General features: G+C 37.6%; 1 protein-coding gene and 1 pseudogene across 1 annotated transcript; one reads left to right on the top strand and one right to left on the bottom strand.

Moving 5' to 3' along the window:
* Positions 1-5058: 5058 nt before the first annotated feature.
* LOC114297767 (11S globulin seed storage protein 1-like) lies at positions 5059-7601 on the bottom strand (annotated as a pseudogene).
* Positions 7602-8450: 849 nt separating this feature from the next.
* On the top strand, positions 8451-20388 carry LOC145795718 (uncharacterized). The gene is made up of 7 exons (XM_082880588.1): positions 8451-8624; positions 9278-9784; positions 9958-11991; positions 12377-12484; positions 12583-12670; positions 19435-19775; positions 20170-20388. The coding sequence occupies exons 1-7, from the start codon at positions 8451-8453 to the stop codon at positions 20386-20388; spliced, it is 3471 nt and encodes a 1156-aa protein (XP_082736714.1).
* Positions 20389-20734: the final 346 nt, after the last annotated feature.

The raw sequence follows: 20734 nt of genomic DNA on the forward strand, positions 1-20734 counted from the left end.
AAACTGACCGAATGTTCTTCTCTTGCTCAAAGGAAGGACATCTATCTGCATCACAATCCATATAGATGGCAAGTCCGTGTATTTTACTAGTTGATGACATTGCTATGGATGACGAAGAGAAGTGTTCTCCTTGCTAGCCCCGTCGATAATCAATGACTCGAAATTTTTTTTGTTCTTTTACCTTTTCAAACATAACTCTCACATGAGGTCATGAAACCGTCAAGTTCTAAACCTCTTACTGCTCGTTGTTAGGTACTCCTCCACTTCTTGCACTTGAACTATACACATGTGCCAATTCACCCAATAAACTTTCAGCTACGTCCAACAATGTTTGTTCTTCTTTTATGTCCTCCTCTAATCACTACAAAAAATTAAGGTTTTGGGGATTAAAATTTAGGGACAAAATTATTTTTTAAGGCCTAAATATTTTTGTTGCAAAAAATGTCATGATTATATTTTTAGCAACGAAAATTGGACATTAGTGATGAATTATTATCTATTTGGGACCAAATTTTTTGTTTCAAAAAATAAACCATTTTGAGACTATATTATTTTATCCCTAGAAGTCTATTTATTAGTGACATAATTAAAATTTTGTCGCTAGAAGCCTTGTTATTTACTTTTCGGGACGATCTTTTAGCAACTATCCTTACGATGATAGAAATTGGTCCTTAAAGGTCTTTTGCAACAAAAGACCAAAATATTTAGTTTCTAAAACTCTTATATGTTGTAGTAAATGATGATACAATACCTTCAGCAATCCACAATTAGTATAAAGTCTTTGCATCTATCTAGAAGTCCTCTGGATGATTTCCCAAATAAAGGAAACATGCTTTCAACTGATACGACAAATCATATGATAACATAGACATAATACCTCTAATACTCTTCCACCTTGTCTTCCTTCCCATTTTCTCGTACTGCGTTGCACCATCTCCCAGTCACTCAATCTTTGTTTTGTCCCCAATTGGCTTCCCAATACAACAATGGCTAATGGTAAATCGTCACACTGTTCCACCATTTCTCTCGCTAACATCGTGTCAACTTGATGCGGCAGATTTACAATGATTTGATATTAGTGTGCCTATGTGGAACTCATTGCATTAAAGATTGTGGATATACCACGTCAAGTGGTAAGAAAATGTCGTATCATTAGCTTTACTTGTAAATATCGTTTTACCTAATTTTTTGCCATCCAACAGATAAGCTTTGACATGATTAACATTGCGTTGAGTTATTGTGATTCGTTTGCATGCTTGTTGCTTATTTTTGTTAATTCTCCTTCTTATGATTCTTTACCAGAGTTGAATTGTAGTGTGGCAATACAAGAAAAGTGGTTCCCAGCATTTTTTTTGGCAACGAAAAAGTGATGCTACAAATAGAATTAGTCGCAGCTTTTAACCCACGGTTTTCATGAAGCTGCCCCAGTACAAGAGTTTCTTTTGAAGCGGTTGATCTCAAAACACTGCAATAATAGTTGTTAAATCAGAGCCGAAATAAAGAGCTGTGGAGCACCACGCCTCCCCAATGTTTGTTGTCAATTGTTCTACTATTGAATTAATTGCTTTCCCTTCAGACTTATGACTCATTTTGATTATTTCAAGCTATACCCCCAAGGAAACATTCTTAAGACAAACCCTGTTGGATATTGGATGGACTTTTGAATAATGTTGAGTTCACGCTAATTGGGTATTGATATACCAGTTCGATTTGCAAATTGATATTCAAAGTTCTCTAAAGTTTTGAATTTGAATTTTGAAGTTTTTTTTATTTCTAGGTTTTGATTTGACAAGCAAAAGACTAGACAAAAGAGTTGTTTTAACTATTATACTTATCTTTGGAGTTGGTTGTTGTGTATCATTCCATAGAAGATTGAGTTTGTTCATTAGTAGTGGTCTAGGTGATTGGTGGAACTAAATTGCATTATGGAGGTCATGCAGAAGTTGAGAAAAAAAGGGATTCAATTTTTTTTTTTTTATTTATTTCTAGGTTCAATTTATCATTAAAGCAATGATTGAGACCCTTACAAAAAACTCCACCCCCACAAACCCCACATCATCCTATGTGAGAGAGAAAGGAAAATAAATAAATAAAAACACACATGGACCAATCACACATATTTGGGGGTCGCCAAATTGGGAGTCCTAAGCTTTTTCCTAATCGTTAATCATTTGTATCCATCAACAATTACTCTGTTTTGGTTACTGTTAATACATACTTCAAAAATGTTGATGTTTGTAGTTTTGTCTCTAAAAATGTTGATGTTTGTGTGCTTTGTTGGTTGGTACCACGATTGACAGGTGGGATGGGCCTGTGAGGTAAAGAACATTTCAGACATGGACATAGGAGGAAAGCCGAGATGGCCCATCGGTCTGCTTGCTGAATTGCCTAAACCAGGTCGCATTTCTGTTATTTCCAGATGTGCACATGAACACAGATAGGCATGCGCTTCACTCTTGAATGAGTTTAGTGAAATTTCGGGATTGAAGGTTAACCTTCATAAATCACACTTGTTTGTGTCTCCTAATATTGATAGAATAAAAGCAACTCAGTTTAGTAATATGTGTGGTATTCCTTTAACCTGTAATTTGGGGAAATACCTGGGGACCCCTTTGCTGCATGATAGAGTATCCAAAAATCATTTTATGTTTATTTTGGAAAAAATGAAGAATAAACTTACGGGGTGGAAATCTGGGATGTTGTCCTTGGCAGGGAGAGCAACCCTGATACCATCTGTCACTAGTGCTATGCCAAGTTATACCATGCAAACTATGGAGCTCCCGAGGAAAGTTTGTGATGAGATTGATAAAATCAATAGAAACTTTCTTTGGGGTGACAGTCTTGAGAAAAAGAAAGTACATCTTGTTAATTGGGATCAGGTTTGCAAGATGAAAAAACATGGGGGTCTTGGGATCCGCAAGGCTAGAGATCAAAATCTAGCTCTTCTCTCCAAATTGGGATGGAAAATGTTAATTGGAGAGAATACTCTCTGGGTTGATGTGTTAAAAAATAAATACTTGGGTCAACAACCTTTTTTAATTAAAAAGAAAGGCAAGAGTATATTGCACATTTGGAAAGGTATCCTTAATACCAGGGAGCTCCTGGTTCAGGGAGTTCGATGGAAACTTGGTAAAGGTAACAAAGTGAGAATTTGGAAAGATTGGTGGTGTGGTGATAGGGCCTTTGAATTGGTTTTGAACACACTTACCAATCAAACTCCAAATTGTGAGCATACTACTGTGGAGTCTCTTCTCGATACTCATGGTGATTGCGATTTAAATCATTTGCAAAATTCCTTTCCAGTACCTATGGTTGAAGCTATTTTAAAGCTACAACCACCTAGGTTTAATGCTGGAGAAGACACTCCCAGATGGATTAAATCCTCTGATGGGGAATTCTCCACATCCAGTGCATATGATTTAATTGTTGATCATCATAATTAGGAAAGGGATAGGGGATAGATTTGGAAGCTTAAGTTTCCTCAGAAACTTAAAAGCTTCTTGTGGCTTGTCTTTCATAGAAAAATTCTTACTAACAAAATGAGAAACCTGAGGGGTATTATTTCTGATCCCAATTGCCCTTACTGTGCTAATGTGGAAGATCTTGAACATTTGCTTTGGTTTTGTCCCAAAGCTATCTAGATATGGTGCCATGTTTATAATAAGGAGTGGTACTGCAGTAGGCTCTTGTTACATTGGAAAGATTGGATCATCCAAAATATGAAAGGAAAGAACCAAAATTCTTACTTGTTCCTTATCTCCCTCTGGACTATTTGGAAAAATCGAAATAAAATGGTTTTTGAATCTAAAACTACTAATATCCATGAGAGTGTTAAATTCATATCAGATTATGCCAAAGCTATCTTTCAAGCTTTTAGTTTGGATGTTACTCAACCACTTCAAGCTAAGAGTATTTATGTGTGGTCTTGTCCAAATGCAGGAAAAATCAAACTTAACACGGATGGTAGCACTCGCAGGCATGGAGGAGGCGGAGGTTTTGGTGGTGTATTTCGGGATGAATCCGGAGCATGGATTAGTAGATACTATGGAAGACTTGAAATATGTACCAGCTTAGAAGCGAAACTTTGGGCAATCTACAAGGGGTTGACTATAATACTTCAACGAGGCTTCAATCAAGTGATTATAGAAACCGATGCGGAGCAAGTGGTGAAACTATTGAGTGAGAATCTGGGAGAAAAATGTCCTTTCCGGGGCATCATGGAAGATGCGCGTATTATCATGAGAGGATGTGACTGCTTCATCCAGCACATTCGAAGGGAAGCTAATATTTGTGCTAATGCAATAGCCAAGCTAAGTGAATATCAACCGGCAGATTTGCTTATTGTAAACGAACCACCTGAAGAACTCCGCACCTTACTTATTGCGGACATTGTTCATCTCTCTCAGGAGAGTGGTAGGATGTAGTCCTTCTTTTGTCTTTATTTCCGATGTACCCCCCCCAAAAAAAAAAAAGAATATTTTGCTTGAATATTCTTTGAATTTGAATTTGAATTTGAATTTAAATTTATTCATTATGTTTCAAATAGCAAATTAGTATACAAAAGAAACCAAAAATGGCCACAGCAACCCTAGCTACTAACTTTGGCCAAATGTTTGAATGCAAGAATATTAATGATATTCATAAGGTGACTTAAAAAATAAAGGAATTAAATTATTTGATTAATATATAAAGAATAAAAAATCAAAAAAAAAAAAAAGAAGAAGTAGAGTATGTGGTAAAAAAAATAAAAATAAATAACCGAATTAACTTATCAAAATGGAATTGACACAGAGTCCCCAAATAAAATCATAATGTTGCAATGTGTAAACCAAAAATACTTCATCGAAATAAATAAACAAATAAATAACGAAAATCTTAATACACAAAACGCATGTAGTAAAACATGAAAGAAAGAAACATTTTGTTAACTCGTACATTAAACACACCATAGTCCCGCATACAAGAGGAAATTTAAACTCAGTCCCCAAGGCCATTAGGACATTTATTTTCTAATTAAGGCCTTACATTACATACATCATCATAGATTATTAAGTACACTTAAGCTTTTTTTCCTTTATTGGCCCTCTGAGACCTAGACCCTGGACCAAACACTGTCAATTCCTCTCTATTGAACTTCAAGTTCCTAGCTTCTTCCCTTGAAATATCATAAGAGTTCATCAACACCTCCTCCGGCATGCCTCGGATGGCCGACAACCTTCCGGCGAGCGGGCTAGTGATTGCATTGTCATTGGTCTTGAAGGCAATCCACTCTAGCCCTTGGCTACTAGCCTTCTTTATGAGTGCAAAATTTTGTGGAATGACTATGAGTTGGCCCTCTTGAACCTGCCCGTCAAACATGGATCTTCCTGCATTCCAGGCAACCTGGATGCGGCCGCTTCCTCTAATGATGTAGATTATACTGTGGGCGTTGACGTTCCAATGAGGTGCCATGATAGCATTCTGAACATTAAAATGTTAACGAGTTTTATTATCATAAGAAACAAATAAAAAGAAAAATAGTTGCCTATGCTGAAATAATAACCGAGATGTTTGACCTAATTAGACCAATCATCTCGGATAGCTTTAGCTTAACAGCTTATACATCATTTTTTCATACCTGGTAAAGGAACCCTCTCTCAGCGCTGAGTCGGAGAGCGTTGAGAATGGGGAGGTTTTGACCGTTGAGGGTGCTAATACGTCCGCCACGTGGATTATATACATCGGCACGAGTTGACCTGCCTATGTTCTCCCTAAGCCTCAATGTGCATATGGTGTTGACGGTGTTGGCGCTTCTTTCTCTTTGTCTCTCTCATTCTTCTCCTTGATATTGTGGGCTTATCACCTCGATATCTCTTTCGGCTTGGACAATATTATACCCCTCTGATCATCTCGGCCTTGTAAGTTCCTTGCTGTCTCTCTATCAATTTTGAAAACCTCGGCCAACGTATCCTCGTCAGTGCCATCAAAAGCGTTGCCAGCGTCTTCTTGTTGGCCACGACGAGGTTCTTGTCGGCTAAGGCTTTGTTGTTGGCGTTGTGGGTTTCCGGCTAGGAAGAATTTCTAGTAATGTAATGACACTCACCATCAGAATAAGTTTGTCTTACATTGTGATTTTTGTGTTTCTATCATTAATTATAAGACTTATATCAACTTCTATAAAAAGTATAAATTCTTAATTTGTAGCTCTTCCAACTACATAGTGAGAAAATTGTACATAAAAAATTTTCTCATATAATTTTCGTACAGAATTTTTTACTAGAATTAGATAGTTGTGGCATTTTTTAAATTAAAAAACTGGATAGTTTGTTTTAAAATAATACATTTCAATCCACCTACATCATTTTTTTTATAATTTTCTTGTCTTTACAGCATTATTCTTATTTATTATATAGTTTAAGTAATAAAAAAAATTAAAAATTAAATTAAAATATATAGTTTAAAAAGAGTAGTGATATAAAATAAACGTATATTTAATTAATTTATGTGCACAATGTTTTGGGATTTATTATTTTAAACAGACTACCCATCTAAATAACATTTAGTTACATAAATGCACAAAGTATATGTATATAATAAGTTGAGTATAAATATCATTTTCCATACTTAAAAATTACTTTATTAGTTTGTTGAACATCTGTTTCTTTGTGCTTAAATTTATTCTATAAAAAAATTCAATTAATTTGTTATATTGTTGTTGTGAATCAAAATATGCAAAGGTTTTTTTTTTTTTAATTTTTTGATTTTACCCTGAAGTTGAGATCGAGCTGATTGGCATCGTTGCCCATGTCAAGAAGTGAGATGCACACGAGAGGGATCTCTCCATCGTTATAAGCCCAATGGGTAACTCCGGCCGGTAGAGCGATAACATCACCTTCTCGAATCGCTCGAACCTTCTGATGTCTGTCTCGTCTCCTTTGCCTTTCCTCATCACCAGATTCTGATGATGACGATGTTGATTCAAATGACTCTGGACACCCAGGAATTGCTGTCCCTTGTTGACCTCTACCTGTAAAATGTATGAAAGTTTTAAACACAATAAAAAAATAAAAAACTAGTTATATTTTAATGTTCATGTGTTAATAGCACGGCTGTGCATTTAAACTCCAACGTAGGAGTAGATACTAGTGCCATTGATGACATTAACATAACAATACAACAAACACATCTCGACTTTTGAAACCCACATTATGATGTGTTTGTCGTATCGTCATAAATGATATTGAATAATTTATAAAACTAGCCTTGGATGACATAGAAGAGCTGAGGAGCATTGGTGTAGGAAGGCAACAAAAGCCCCCTAGTCTGAATAGTGTAGCGAATCGCCGCCACACCGGCGCACTCCAACTCATCGTTGTTCTGATCCCAAATCTCCGTCAAACCGGCCTCCGCCTCGAGCTGACGGTTGGGTTCCAAGGCATTAAGCTTCTGATCTGACAGTCGGTTCTCGCTCAGAGCCGGTGCTGGGGCTGTTGCTGCGCTCCTCTCAACCCTAGAAATTGGTACTCGTCCTGCTGTTGTTCTATTTGCTCTAACTGAGCAAAACAGCCATGGAATAAAGCAAGCAAGCCAATCCCAAGAAAGAGCAAAGAAGTACAACCCATTATTGCAAGACTGTGTGCTGTGCAGTGGTGTGTGTGTACTTTGATGTGAAGTGGAGAATTGGGTTTTGGTGGGTATTTATAGCAGAGGGAGGGAGGGTTTCGGTTTGCCATGTAAGAGATGAGTTGGTGAGTCATTTGATTTTTTTTTTCTTCTTCTTTCATGCATGTGTTTGTGTGTTGTTGAATTGCATGAATGATAAAACACTATCTTGTTTGTGTGTTGTTGAATTGCATGAATGATAAAACACTATCTGGTTTACACATGGTGTGTTTTAGTTTGGGTATGTGGCAATGATCTGACTTAAAGGTTACAAAGGTGGTGTGTTCGTATTTGCATGGTTTGTTTCTATGCTGGTGTGAGGTGTTAAGATGCACCATGCATGCAAGTGAAGGCCACATGGCATGAGTGTAATTTACTTCATGTGTTGTTTAAAATATGAAAATTGTATGTAGTTATTTTATTTTTTTATTTTTTTAAGTTTGGTTATTTTTTGCGGTGGTTGTTGGGTTTGGTAATTATTGACATGCTAATTATTTTTGGATTTTAATTTTCTTATGTAATATTTTCTATATAGGTAAATTACAAATGCACCTCTTGAGATTTGCTTAAAATACAGATTGTCTCCAGTATTTTGAAAAATTACAAATATCCCCTTATTAGAATTTTTTATTTAACAAAATTAACTAAAAAATGAAATTTATAATTGTTATCCTATACAATAATAAAATTACCTTAATTTTTAATTAAAACATATCTTTAACATCATTAAAAACTACTAATTGATAAAGATACTAACATGGAATGTAAGGGGTTTGGGAAGAAAGGAAAAAAGGATTAAAATTAAGTGTATGTTGAAAGCTAGAGGAGTTGATATTGCTCTATTCCAGGAAATAAAGAAGGCATCTTTGTCAGAAAAGGAGATTAAGGAACTCTGGGCTAGGAATAGGTTGGAATTCATGACTGTGGATGCTGAAGTATCTGCAGGTGGCCTATTATGCATATGGGATCCAGGTGTGTTTCAGGTATTAAGTTGCTGTTGTAATAGAAGATTCATTCTTCTCTCAGGTACTTTATCCTTCTCCTTTGAATGTGTCTTAATTAATTTGTATGCTCCTAATGAAGTGGGTCAGAGAAGGAAATTGTGGGAGTGTCTTTTGAAACTAAAGGAGGAGTTTTCTAATCCCTGGTGTATAAGGGGGACTTTAATGAAATTACAAATATTGGAGAGAGGAAAGGTTGTTCTAGGAGGGAGAGAGGTATGAAGGAATTGAATGATTTCATTGATAAAAGTAAGGTGAATGACTTGCCCCTATTGGGTAGAAGGTATACATGATGTAATGCCAGGGAAGGGGAGAAATAGAGCAAAATTGATAGGGTTTTAGCGGATCCAAAATAGCTGAAATCTTTCAATCTGAAGTTGTGGGGGTTACCTAGAGTTATGTCTGATCATAACCCTTTACTTTTAATGGAAGATGAGAGAGATTGGGGCCCTAGACCCTTTAGGTTTATAAATGCCTGGACTCTACATACTAATTTCCTACCTTTTGTGGAAAAGTGATGGAAGGAGCAGCAGATGGAGGGATGGGCTGGTTTTAGATTATTTCAGAAGCTGAAAGGGTTGAAAATAGCACTTAAACAGTGGAATTGTTAAGTTTTTGGTAATGTGAATACTAAGTTGAAGCAAGTAGAGGATGAACTTCATATGTTTGATCTGGTAGCAGAAGAAAAGGAGCCTGAAGAGGTAGAAAAAGCTAGAAAAAGGGAGGCTAGAGCTAAAGCTTGCAGGTTAACTAGAATGGTGGACTGGTTGTGGTTACAAAAGTCAAGACTCAACTGGAATTTGAATGGGGATAAAAACACTCGGTATTTTCATGTGATAGTTAAGTGTAGACAGGGGAGAAATGAAATTAACTCTCTAACCATTGGGGATGTGGCATTTGATGATCCATGCAAAGTTAAGCAAGAGTTCCAAGCTCATTTTCAAAAACAATTTACTGAGGTTTGGAAGTGTAAGCCTTTATTGGAGAGACCCTTCCAGCCAGTGAGGGAAAGTCCCTATTTTGATTTGTTGGAAGCAGAATTTTCTAAGGAAGAGATATGGAGTGCTGTTAAGGGTTGTGATAGTAACAGGGCTCCAGGCCCAGGTGGGTTTAACTTGACATGCTTTCAGAAATTGTGGAAGGTAATGAAGTCTGATGTGCTATCTTTCATGGTTGATTTCCATAAAAACAGTAAGCTAGTTAGAGGGATAAACAGTTCATTCATTACTTTGGTCCCTAAGAAGGAGAATCCTATGGGTTTAGCCGATTACAGACCTATCAGCCTGGTTGGGTCATTGTATAAAATCCTCACAAGGTTTTATCCTCGAGGTTGAAGGCAATCATCCCTCACATCATTAGTGTGAATCAATCAGCATTTATTGGAGGTAGGAACATCCTAGATGGTGTGTTGGTGGCTAATGAGGTTGTGGATAGTTGGAAGAAATCTAGGAAGAAAGGTTTGATATTAAAACCTGATTTTGAGAAAGCTTTTGACACACTGAATTGGGAGTTTCTGTTCTCAATGACGGAAAATTTTGGATTTGGAGAGAAATTGGTGGAGTGGATTAGGGTGCGTATAACTTCTGCGAGATTATCTGTGCTTGTCAATGGAGCTCCTACTGAGGAATTCAGTCCTCAAAGAGGTCTTAGACAAGGGGATTCCCTATCCCCCTTCTTGTTTAATATAGCTGCAGAGGGGTTGAGCATTTTAATGTCAAGAGCTTTGAATTTGGGGATAATAAAAGGGGTGAAGATTGGCTCAGGTGGGGTGGATCTTACTCACCTTCAGTTTGCAGATGATTCACTAAAATTGTGTGAAGCCAATGTTCGGGAGGTGCGAAATCTTAAGAAGATTCTGAGGTGTTTTGAGATGCTTTCAAGTCTAAAGATAAACTACCACAAAAGTATAGTTAGTGGTGTGTGTGTTCCAGATGAGGAGATGCTGGAGTTTGCTTCAGTGTTAAATTGTGAAGTAAGAACTTTGCCATTTCAGTACCTTGGACTCCCATTGGGTGCTAACCCAAGTAGGAAAGCAACATGGAGCCCTGTATTGGACAAGTTTAGAAGCAAATTAATAGGCTGGAAAAGAAAATTACCTTCATTTGCTGGGAGACTTACGTTAATTAAATCTGTTCTGTCCTCTCTGCTCATTTACTATTTGTCATTGTATAAGTTGCCTCAAGGGGTAGCCAGAGGCCTGGATAAGATTCAGGCTTCTTTCCTCTGGGGTGGATCTGAATTGAAGAGGAAGGTTCACTTGGTAAAATGGAAGGAAGTAGCTAAACCAGTGGTGCAAGGGGGTTTGGGGGTAAGGAGAGTTAAGGAGGTTAATGATTGCCTTTTGTTGAAATGGAGGTGGAAGTTTGGGGTTGAGAACAAAGCTTTGTGGAGAAGAGTCATTTGTAGCAAATATCAGTTAGAGGATGGGAGTTGGAGCCCTCCTGCTAGCCCCATTAGCAGGTTTTCTAAAATGTGGAAAGACATATTATCAGGATCTGATCAGAGTGGCAATCTGCTGGAGTTCTTTCTGAGTAACTATAATGTGAAAGTGGGGAATGGCCATAAAGTTAAGTTTTGGGTAGATAAATGGTGTAACAACTTATGTCTCAAAGATGAATTCCCACTCTTGTATAGGTTGGTAGGTGAAAAGGGCGAGACTCTAGCTGCTATGATGGAGAGGAAGGAGGATACTGGTGAGTGGGTGTTCCAGTTTAGAAGGGTATTGTATGATTGGGAAAGTTTGGAGGTAACCAGATTGAAAAACCAGCTTCAAGCAGGCTCAGTTATTAGGAACTCTGAAGAAAATACACTAGTTTGGATGGCTTCAAAAACAGGGAGTTTTTCGGTTGAATCAATGTACAGATTTATAGCAGATGGTTTTGGTAGCTTCAGCCCAATCAGTAAAAGGATTTGGGTAAAACACATTCCACCTAGAGTTCAATTTCTTGGATGGCTTACTTGGAAAAGCAAATTAAAGACTACAGAATTTCTTACCAAGATTGGTGTACTGCATGCTAATGCATCATCAGTATGCTGCCTGTGCAAATCTGGGGTTGAGTCAATTAACCATGTGTTATTGTCATGCCGAGTGGCTTGGAGTGTGTGGTCTGCAATACTAAAATGGTGGGATGTCCAAGGTGCTTTGCCAGATTCAGTGGAGGCTGTTCTTGACTGGTGGGCAGGGGTGTGGTTTCGGAAAAATGTGAGGTTGATATGGAAAGCTCTTCCTATGGCTGTTATGTGGTCTCTATGGAACCATCGCAATGAATGCTTATTTCGAGATGTTGCCCCAAGTGGGAAGGGTGTTTCTGATCTGATTAAGGTTAGAATGGCTGTCTGGTTTAAGGAGGTATTTAAGGATTGTAGGTTCTCTGTGCATGATTTCATTTTTAATCTGGAGCACATTAGATTTTGCTTGGGAGATGGATCCAGGGGTGTTTCATGATGTCACTTAGTGAGCGTGATCTAGTTGATATTTTTGTGGAGTCCGCTTTGATGCTATGCTATTAATCTGCTGCTATGCTATTAATCTACTTCATCTGAGTTGATCTGATTAATCTACTTCAACTGATCTGTTAATCTACTTCATCTGATCTAGTTCATCAGATTTGTTAATCTATTCTGTATGTTAATCTGCTTCATCTGAGCTGCTTTGTTAGTCTGGTTCATCTGGTCTGTTAATCCTAGTATGCTCTATTAGCTGCTCTATTATTCTGTCTTGTTCATTCTGGTAGAAACTGGTATATTCAAGTCCCATGCAGAACAGGAGAATGTATTCAGTGGTTTGGTTGCTATCTGGATGTCTTGTTTTTTATTGTTCTATGGCTTCTCTGCTCTCAAAGGTTTTTGGGCTACCTAATCTGGTTTGATCTGTCATTGCTGTGTTATTGCTATGTGAATGATCAGAGATGATGCTGATTGATAATGTTAATACCTGCAGTATTCATATTGCTGTTTGAATAGAGGTGATGCTGAAAGCTTGTTCCAGCTCCATAGTTGTCTTCAGGGCTGCATAGTCTTGGCTTCTGGTTTCGTGTTGTTGTTTTTTTTTTTTCTTTGTTTGTTGGTTTCTCACCAACTAGGAGGTTGGAGCTTGTTCTAGCTCCAAGCTCCTTTTTATTGATGTCTTTCATTGTACTTTGTACGTGCATCATCAATAAAGTTTTCTTTGCCGATCAAAAAAAAAAAAGAAACTACTAATTGACTTGATGATTTATTAATAAAATGGGCGATTTGTTATGAAATTAGAAACCTCAAGGGGTGGAATGTAATTTTTAAAATCACAGAGAACGATTCGTATTTTAATCAAATATTAGGGGATGTATTTTAAATTTACCCTTTTTATATTTATAATCAATCTCTTACCGATTGAATATATAAGAGAGAGAAATAATGTAATAGACACCTTCAAAAAGTTGTGTATATAATATGCACCAGACCTTTTTGGCTTTTGATTATGGCTCATTTGGTGTTAATTGTAACTTGCTTATAACTCATTATGATATTGATTTTTCTTTATTATGATTGTTATTTTGATTATAACTAAAAAAAATTAGTTATGTCTTAAGTAGTATTTGATTATAACAAATTGTGGTGTTGGGTATAACGTATTGTGGTTATAATTTTAGTTATGATTAAAGAAATCTTTGATTATGCTTTAAAGATGTTTAATTATGATCCATTAAATTATAACAAAAAGTGGTTCGATTATAATATTTTGTGAAATACTTGCAAATTATACACCCGTTTTCAGGTGTGTATTGTAGCATTACCTATACAAATATACTTTGATGCCAAATTGATTTGCTTCAAATGAATTTAGTTATTCATACTTTTTTATGTTAAGTTATTTAGTATGGTGGTATTTAATAAAACTGAAATTTAAAAATTGAATGTTGAATTTTTTAAATTGAAAAATTATTTGATACAAATTTAAGTGTTGAACTAAAAATAAATTGTTTGATATGTATAAAAATAAATTTGAAATTTATTATTTTTAAATTGTATAATTTAATTTTATATTGTGATAGTGGTGGTAGTGGTGATATTGGCATGGTGGTGATGGTGGTGGTAGCGGTAGCGACAATGATGGCGGTGGTAGTGGTGGAATGGCAGTAGTAGCGACGGTGGTGGTGGTGGTGGTAGGGGTAATGGTGGCGGTGGCATGATAATTGCAGTAGTGGTGATAAGTTTATAATAGTGTATATATTGATACTTATATTAATACTTATAAGTTCAATCAAAATTAAGTAAGTTTCATATGTCTTAAAATGTTTTTCAGTTTTAGCCTATATTTGAAACGACACTTAAAATTTAAAGTGATATCAATTGTGGTTATCAAATAGACTTAATTTGGGATAAATTACACTTTGCACCCCTGCACTTTTTACCAAATCCTAATTTGGCCCCTACATATGAAATCATGACAGTCAACCCCTTGCACTTCTAGTCAAATCCCACTTTGATCTCTACACATAAAATTGTGACAATCAATCCCCAACATTTTTGCTGAAAACCCACTTTAATCCTCACACAAGTGTCACAAGTGTCACAAATGTCAATGTCACTCTTCTGTTGCTTTATTTTTAAATCTTTAATAAAATACAATAATGTGACAAATATATGACTACGAAATGAGTGTAAGAGAGGAAAATTAACAATGTTTCTCACCAATATATTTTGTCCTGCGTGGTAAGCACGTGAGACATATATCATATAATATATATATATATATATATGTTCGTATGCTAAAAATTTGGACAAAGAGACCCCCAAAAAAAAAAATAGAGCTTTTGAAATAATAAAAAATATGACAAAGAAATCAAAGAGAAAGGAAGATGAATAAATAGAAGATTGTGTTATCATGAAAAACAGAGTTTTGTGATTCTAACTTATGCAAAACCCTAGTTCATCTTCTTAATCGTTCACAATCTGTGTTTTTTTCAAGCCTAATACAATCATAATTTGATATAAATTTTGGGACAAAGTGTGTATTGGTAAAAAATATAGATAATTTTTCTCTCTTACGTTCATGTTGTAGTTACATTCATGTCACATGATTAGATTCTGTTAAAGATTTAAACAATTGAGTAATAGAAATGAGACATTGATATTTTATGTAGGGACCAAAGTGAGATTCGACCAAAAATACAAGAGGTTGACTGTCGTAATTTCATGTGTAATTAAAGTGGGATTTTGACTAAAAGTGTATGGGATTAACTGTCATGATTTCATGTGTAGGAGTCAAAGTGAAATTTGGTGCAAAGTACAGGGGTGCAAAGTATAATTTACCCTACTTAATTGATTATCACTTAATACATTCAGTTTTATATGTTGAATCATATTATCAAATACCCCATATGTTTGAATTATAAAATAAAAAAAAATAAAAATAAATTATTTAGTGGTGGCAAGCATATGTGATTTCTAACTTGTAAGAACAATTTATTGATTAAAATAAAAAATAAAAACATATTTAGTGTATTTGGTTTGAGTTTTCTGGATTAAGTTTTTTGAAAATTGACTTTTTACTTTTTGTGTTTTTTGTTTTTAGTGAATATTTTTTAAATTTTAAACATTTTTTTTTACTTTTTTAGATGCACCTTACTTAGATGTATCTAAAAAATAAAACATTTGTGAAAAAATATTTTAAAAAATTAATAAATACATAAAAATACAAAAAAAATGTACTGAATTCTTGTATTTTTTTTTTTTGTATTTTTGGTATTTAGTGAATTTTTAAAAGATTTTTTTTACAATTTTTTTTTACTTTTTAGGTGTATTTATGTTAGGTGTGTCTAAAAAGTAAAAATATTGCTTAAAATATTAAAAAAATTCAGTAAAAACAAAAAAACACGAAAAATAAGAAAATAGAATTTTCTGAAAAGTATTTTTTGAAAAGTAGAAACAAGCAAGGTGATTATTATTTAGGAAATTTTTTTTTAAGATCCTTGACATTAAGATTTTAAATGATAAAGGACATACAATATTTTTATAATGGTTGGAGTCCCTCAATATTTTTCTAGAGAAATTTCAAAACACAAAAAAATTTGTCTAAAATTTCTCTAATTTTCTCTATGTTTTCAAACCAGAGAAATTTCAAAATACAAAAAAAAAAAATTGTCTAGTTTGAATTTTCTCTAATTTGTTCACAATTTTCTCTGATTTGCATCTTTATAAGCATGTTAAGATTCAAACTTTCAATCTTTCAGACAAAACAGAGTTAAGCATAGTATCAGAATATGCAAATGTATAACTTCAAAATTTCACTGATTCAGTCCAAATGTCATGCTTTCTCTCTATATTCTTAAAAACCAAAATTAACATTTAATAAATCAGACAATTAAACACAAAACCTAGATTTTTACACATAATAGAGAGAGAGAGAGATTTTGTTCTTTACTATCCTGAGTAAATCTAAAGAAAAAAAAATGATTGTTATGATCAACATTTAGATCAAAACTTGAAATATATTGTGCATATATATACATATATGTATAGTGAAGGTCATATACAACTTTGAATACCATGGAAGCTTGAGTCATTGCCATCAAAACCTTCACAAACTCCAACTCTCTGTTTGCGTCATACAAATCACAATAATGTAATGTTGTCTTGATAGTTTGCAATCTACAAGTTGCCCTGAGTATGTTCTTCATTACCATCACTAGTCTCTCTCTCTCTCTTTTCCTCCCTCCCTCTTTATAGCCTCTGTCGCCCTATCTCCGATTCTTACCGTCACTAATAGAAGCACCACGGCGGCTATGTGATGTGATTTAGATCTGTTAAAGAATGAAGAGATCTGATCAGCGTAAAGCTTAGAAAGAGCGCGAAGCTACGGATCTAGCCAACGATGATAAAGCTGTCCAAGAGGCAATTCTCTCTCTATTTAAATGTATTGATATGGATGTATAATATGTGGGTGTGTATTCAATCAATGTGAGGGACCTAAACTAATAAATATATATATATATATATATATATGTTGGATCTATTACACTATGAAAAGTTAGTAAGGGATGTTTTATTAATTTTTTTCTTTATTTTTATGTTGGTTTATAAAAGGCAAAAAAATAATAATAAATATATCATATTAAATAATATAAAATATTACTTTAAGACTACAATATATATATCTCATTTTAAAGTATAGAATACTTGAGAAGATGACTAGTGAATTTTTTCTTCTCTTTTCTTTTTGAGAAAATAACAATTCAAGATATAAAATAAAATAAAAATAATAATGATTAGTAAAATATAGTTATGCAATTCTTTCTATGGCAAGATGCAATTTAAAAGTTGTGGAAGTACAAATTTTGAGTTGCAACCCCATATTTGTATATATATTTTTTTTAATATGTTTTATTGAAAAGTAATTCTTCTTTTCTTTTTATCTTATTTTTATTGTCTTTTTTTGGCAACACATTATAAAAAATTTATGATGTTACACATATAACAACTTTCATAATCCAAAATCGTGAACTATCATAATTTTCACAAATAATAACTGTACGAGGAGCAAATATTCCGGCAAGCCCGTACTCCTTTCTTCTAAGCTCCTGCCTGTCCGACCGACCTACGAGCACAACGGCGGTGAGCTACCCGGCGGTGTGTGGCCGGAATACCCCTCCGACAATCAAGTTAGACACACATAGGGATAGAGAGAGAGAGAGAGGATTGAGTGTTTTGTGTATATCTCACCAAATGTTCATTTGTCCAGCATGGGGGGCACAGACTCGCTTATATACCTTCTGTGCCCCAAATCTACTCCCATTAGTCTCTCGACACGTGGTGCTGCTATCCCATCTGCCAGCGCAAATCTAGCTGAACATCACCTAACCAAGTTGCCAGCCCACACTACTGGGAGCTCGGCAGCCGGGCTGCAGCATCTCGGCTGCCAAAGGCCGTGCTGTGTTGCTAGCCAAAGCACTCCGCCCGCCAAGCTCAATGACGACCAAGCTCGGTTGCATTCCGGCATAGCTGAGCTCGGGACAGCTCATGCTGGTTAGCAGTCGGCCTTCCTACCGGGCTAACCTACAAACCGTAGAACCCAGTGAGGCAGCGGACATCTCGGCCAAACCATCACTCGACCGGTCTCTGCACCCTGAAGCCAAGTAGCTCAGTTCAACCATGCCTTGCCTTAACCGAGCGAAGCCTTCCTGGGCAGGCCCATGCTACCACGGCCCAACTGTGTTTGGCCCAAATCTGCCCGGTCATTACCACGGCCCAGTCCAGATCATAAATCTCCCTCTCAATTGCCCCTTAATTCCGTCTGCGCAAGCGTGACTGGGATTACTTATTCGGACCGGGTTAACCCTTCCTCGGTACTCAGTTTGCAAGCTGATGACCGGGCTAGTTGACATGCCTGTCTTCAAAACTTGCTCGGTCGACGCCTCATCTTGCCCTCCTGTCTCGTCAACTCTGACGCTGCCGTTTCTGGGGACACGTGTCTCTCGCCTATTGGCCTCGAGCAGCCAACCATCACGTCCCTTCATATTCGAAACTTTTGGCGCTCTTTCACCCCTACAAACATGCCATAACTCACTTTCTCTCGATCTTACTGACTCTCCTGCGTTCCAGTTGTTCTAGAGCTCCTGTGCCTCTTGCAAGTTTCGTTCCTGCCCTCCCTTGCATTCGTGTTCGAAGAACAAGCTCCTGCCCTTAACTGGTGAGTCCTTCGAGCCTCCTTTTTTTGCTTATTTCATTTGATCTTTCACATTTTAGGGCACTAAATCCATAGGTTTTAGGATATACCCCCCCAAAAACCCTCTCTTGCCCCTATTCTCTTCAATGTTCTTTAGTCCCTGTGATGAACACATGAACACACCAAGAACTGGAGCGGACCGGGCTCCCAATCGCTTTTTGATCCAAAAAACAATTAGACCGAGCAATTTACAAGTTTGCCAAAACCTTAGTAGAAACTGAGGTAGACAGAAGACTTGGCCGCTCAACCGGGCCAACAACTGGTCTGCTTGAGCGACCGAGCTCCTTGGTTTGCCTTCGCGACCGAAGTGGTCTGGTGCTCTTTATGACCGGGCTAAAGTCAAGCTCGTTTTGCGCGACCGCGCTTCCACTTACACTTGTCATCCTTTTCCTGCAGAGTCCAAGGGGACCACTGACCAATTACCGAGGCTCTCAAAGACCGAGCAGCCATTAAACTCCAGTCTGTGCCAAACCAATTCAGCCGAGCTAAACCAGCCGGCTACACATGGGGCGATTCCGCTTCCTTGTTGACACTCTGGCCGCCTTGGCTATATTCCGGGAGGAGTATGGCATCCCGGCCAACGTCCACCTAGAGCTAGGCGAAATTGAGACAACCCCTTGGGGCAAATTAGACTAGTGCCCCTTTACCGTGCTATCTATTATTGAAGGAGGCCTCCGCTTCCCGGTCAACCTACTGGTGGCCGAATTCTTGCGCTGCACCGGGCTAGCACCCACTCAAGTCTCAACCACCACTTACCGAATAATCAACGGGGTCCACGAGTTGAACAACTGACTAGGAACCAACTTAGGTTTAGCCGAGATACTCCGTCAATACACCCTTGGGCACACAGGCAACGGCTTTGCCTATTACTTAAAAATTAGACCGCGCAAAGAGAAAATAGTGACCGGCACCCCAAACAAGGAATTACACGATGACGACTTCTTCTGGGTGTCTGGTAACTATGAAGCAGCTGACGTACCGGGCTGGTTCATTAGCAAGAACTTTGGCGAGACATGTAAGCCGTGCTAACTGCTCGGTCAACTTATCTTCACTATTCTGTACTTGACACTTCTCTTCTTTCCTTTGCAGCGATCCAAGCCTTGCAAGCTAACTACTACAATCCCAACAAAGCAGCCATCAGGACCGTGCTCCGTTACCACAACCGGAATTGTAACGAGCTCCTCGGCTACACTCCAACATACCGGTATTCTGCTCCACGCCGGAGTAAGGTCATAGATTTTCTCCGTGCTCCATCACCTCCTCCAGATCCCACACTGCCAGACGTCCTCTTCATCTGTTTAACCGAGGCAGAAGAAATGGAAAAGAGAAGCCGTATCAAGAATTTACTCACAGCAACCTCCACAGAGATACCGAGCATACCAACCCGCTCTCCTGCTACCGGTCAATCCAGCGAGGCCGTGGTGGCGTTGGCATCTCCCGTCCTGGGCAAGCAAGCTAAGACATCCACTGCGCTGGGAAAAGGCCTCGTGTAGACCCATCTGCCGAGCTGGTTGCGGAGCTTAATACAAAGCAACCTACCGTCACGGTCGACCCCATGCCCGCATGGAAACCGTAGCTCAAACACCGGGGCAAAGAGATCCCGGCAACAGCTTCTGTCAAAGGTGACAAAGAGCATCTGCTCGCCTTTAACCTCACCAAAGCGCTCCTGCTACCGAGCGACGTGGTTGGCAGTGACCATGTGCCAGACACCCGGTTGGTGAAGTCATCGGTCAAATCCATGACCAAGGTAAGAATCTCAAACCTCTCTCAAAATTTCTCAAGTGTTTGTTCGGTTTCCTTTCTAACCAAACTTTATTCTTGTAGGCCATCCAGAAGCAGCATTTGGTCATGGAGCGCATTCACCGACTTCGGCAGAAGGCCAATGATTCTGCCAGCCAGGTTGTAAGCCTCCAAACCGAGCTCGGACGGGCCAAGTCTTCTCTGCAAATCGCAAATGCAAACAACAACAAATTGCTCGGCCAGCTAGGTGCCACCGAGCAGGAAAAAGATGCAATAAAGGGTGAGCTGGAGGCCTTGAAATAGTCAAGAAAGAAGGAGCTGGAGGACGCCAATAATGCCGGCTTCAAGGAGGCCGAGGAGAGCTACACAAAGCAAGTTTATGCCACCCAAGATATCTACTTCAAGGTGGGTTGGAAGACTGCTTGTGAACAGCTTGGCCAAGGACTTGGGACCGACATATTTGACTCTCCTCTAGCTGTCTTCTTGCCGACTTATCTTATGCCATACGCCAACAATATCTTTAGTGCATTGCAGGCTGAGGCCGAGGAATGAGGAGAAAAAGAAGCCGAGGATAATGCTCAACAAGAGAACTGTCCAGAGCAGCCCGGTGCCCAAGACCAAACAGCAACAATCGACCTGGAGCCAACCG

The sequence above is a fragment of the Camellia sinensis genome, chromosome 7 (assembly GCF_055761805.1).
Source record: "Camellia sinensis isolate YWXY chromosome 7, ASM5576180v1, whole genome shotgun sequence".
NCBI lineage: Eukaryota > Viridiplantae > Streptophyta > Magnoliopsida > Ericales > Theaceae > Camellia > Camellia sinensis.

Bases quoted from the DNA above. Each gene is read 5' to 3' on its own strand.
- LOC145795718 (XM_082880588.1), top strand. From the start codon at position 8,451: ATGTTGAAAGCTAGAGGAGTTGATATTGCTCTATTCCAGGAAATAAAG. The intron at 9,785-9,957 runs GTAATGAAGTCT...AATCCTCACAAG, and splicing joins GCTTTCAGAAATTGTGGAAG to GTTTTATCCTCGAGGTTGAA. The intron at 12,485-12,582 runs GTTTTTGGGCTA...TAATACCTGCAG, and splicing joins TGGCTTCTCTGCTCTCAAAG to TATTCATATTGCTGTTTGAA.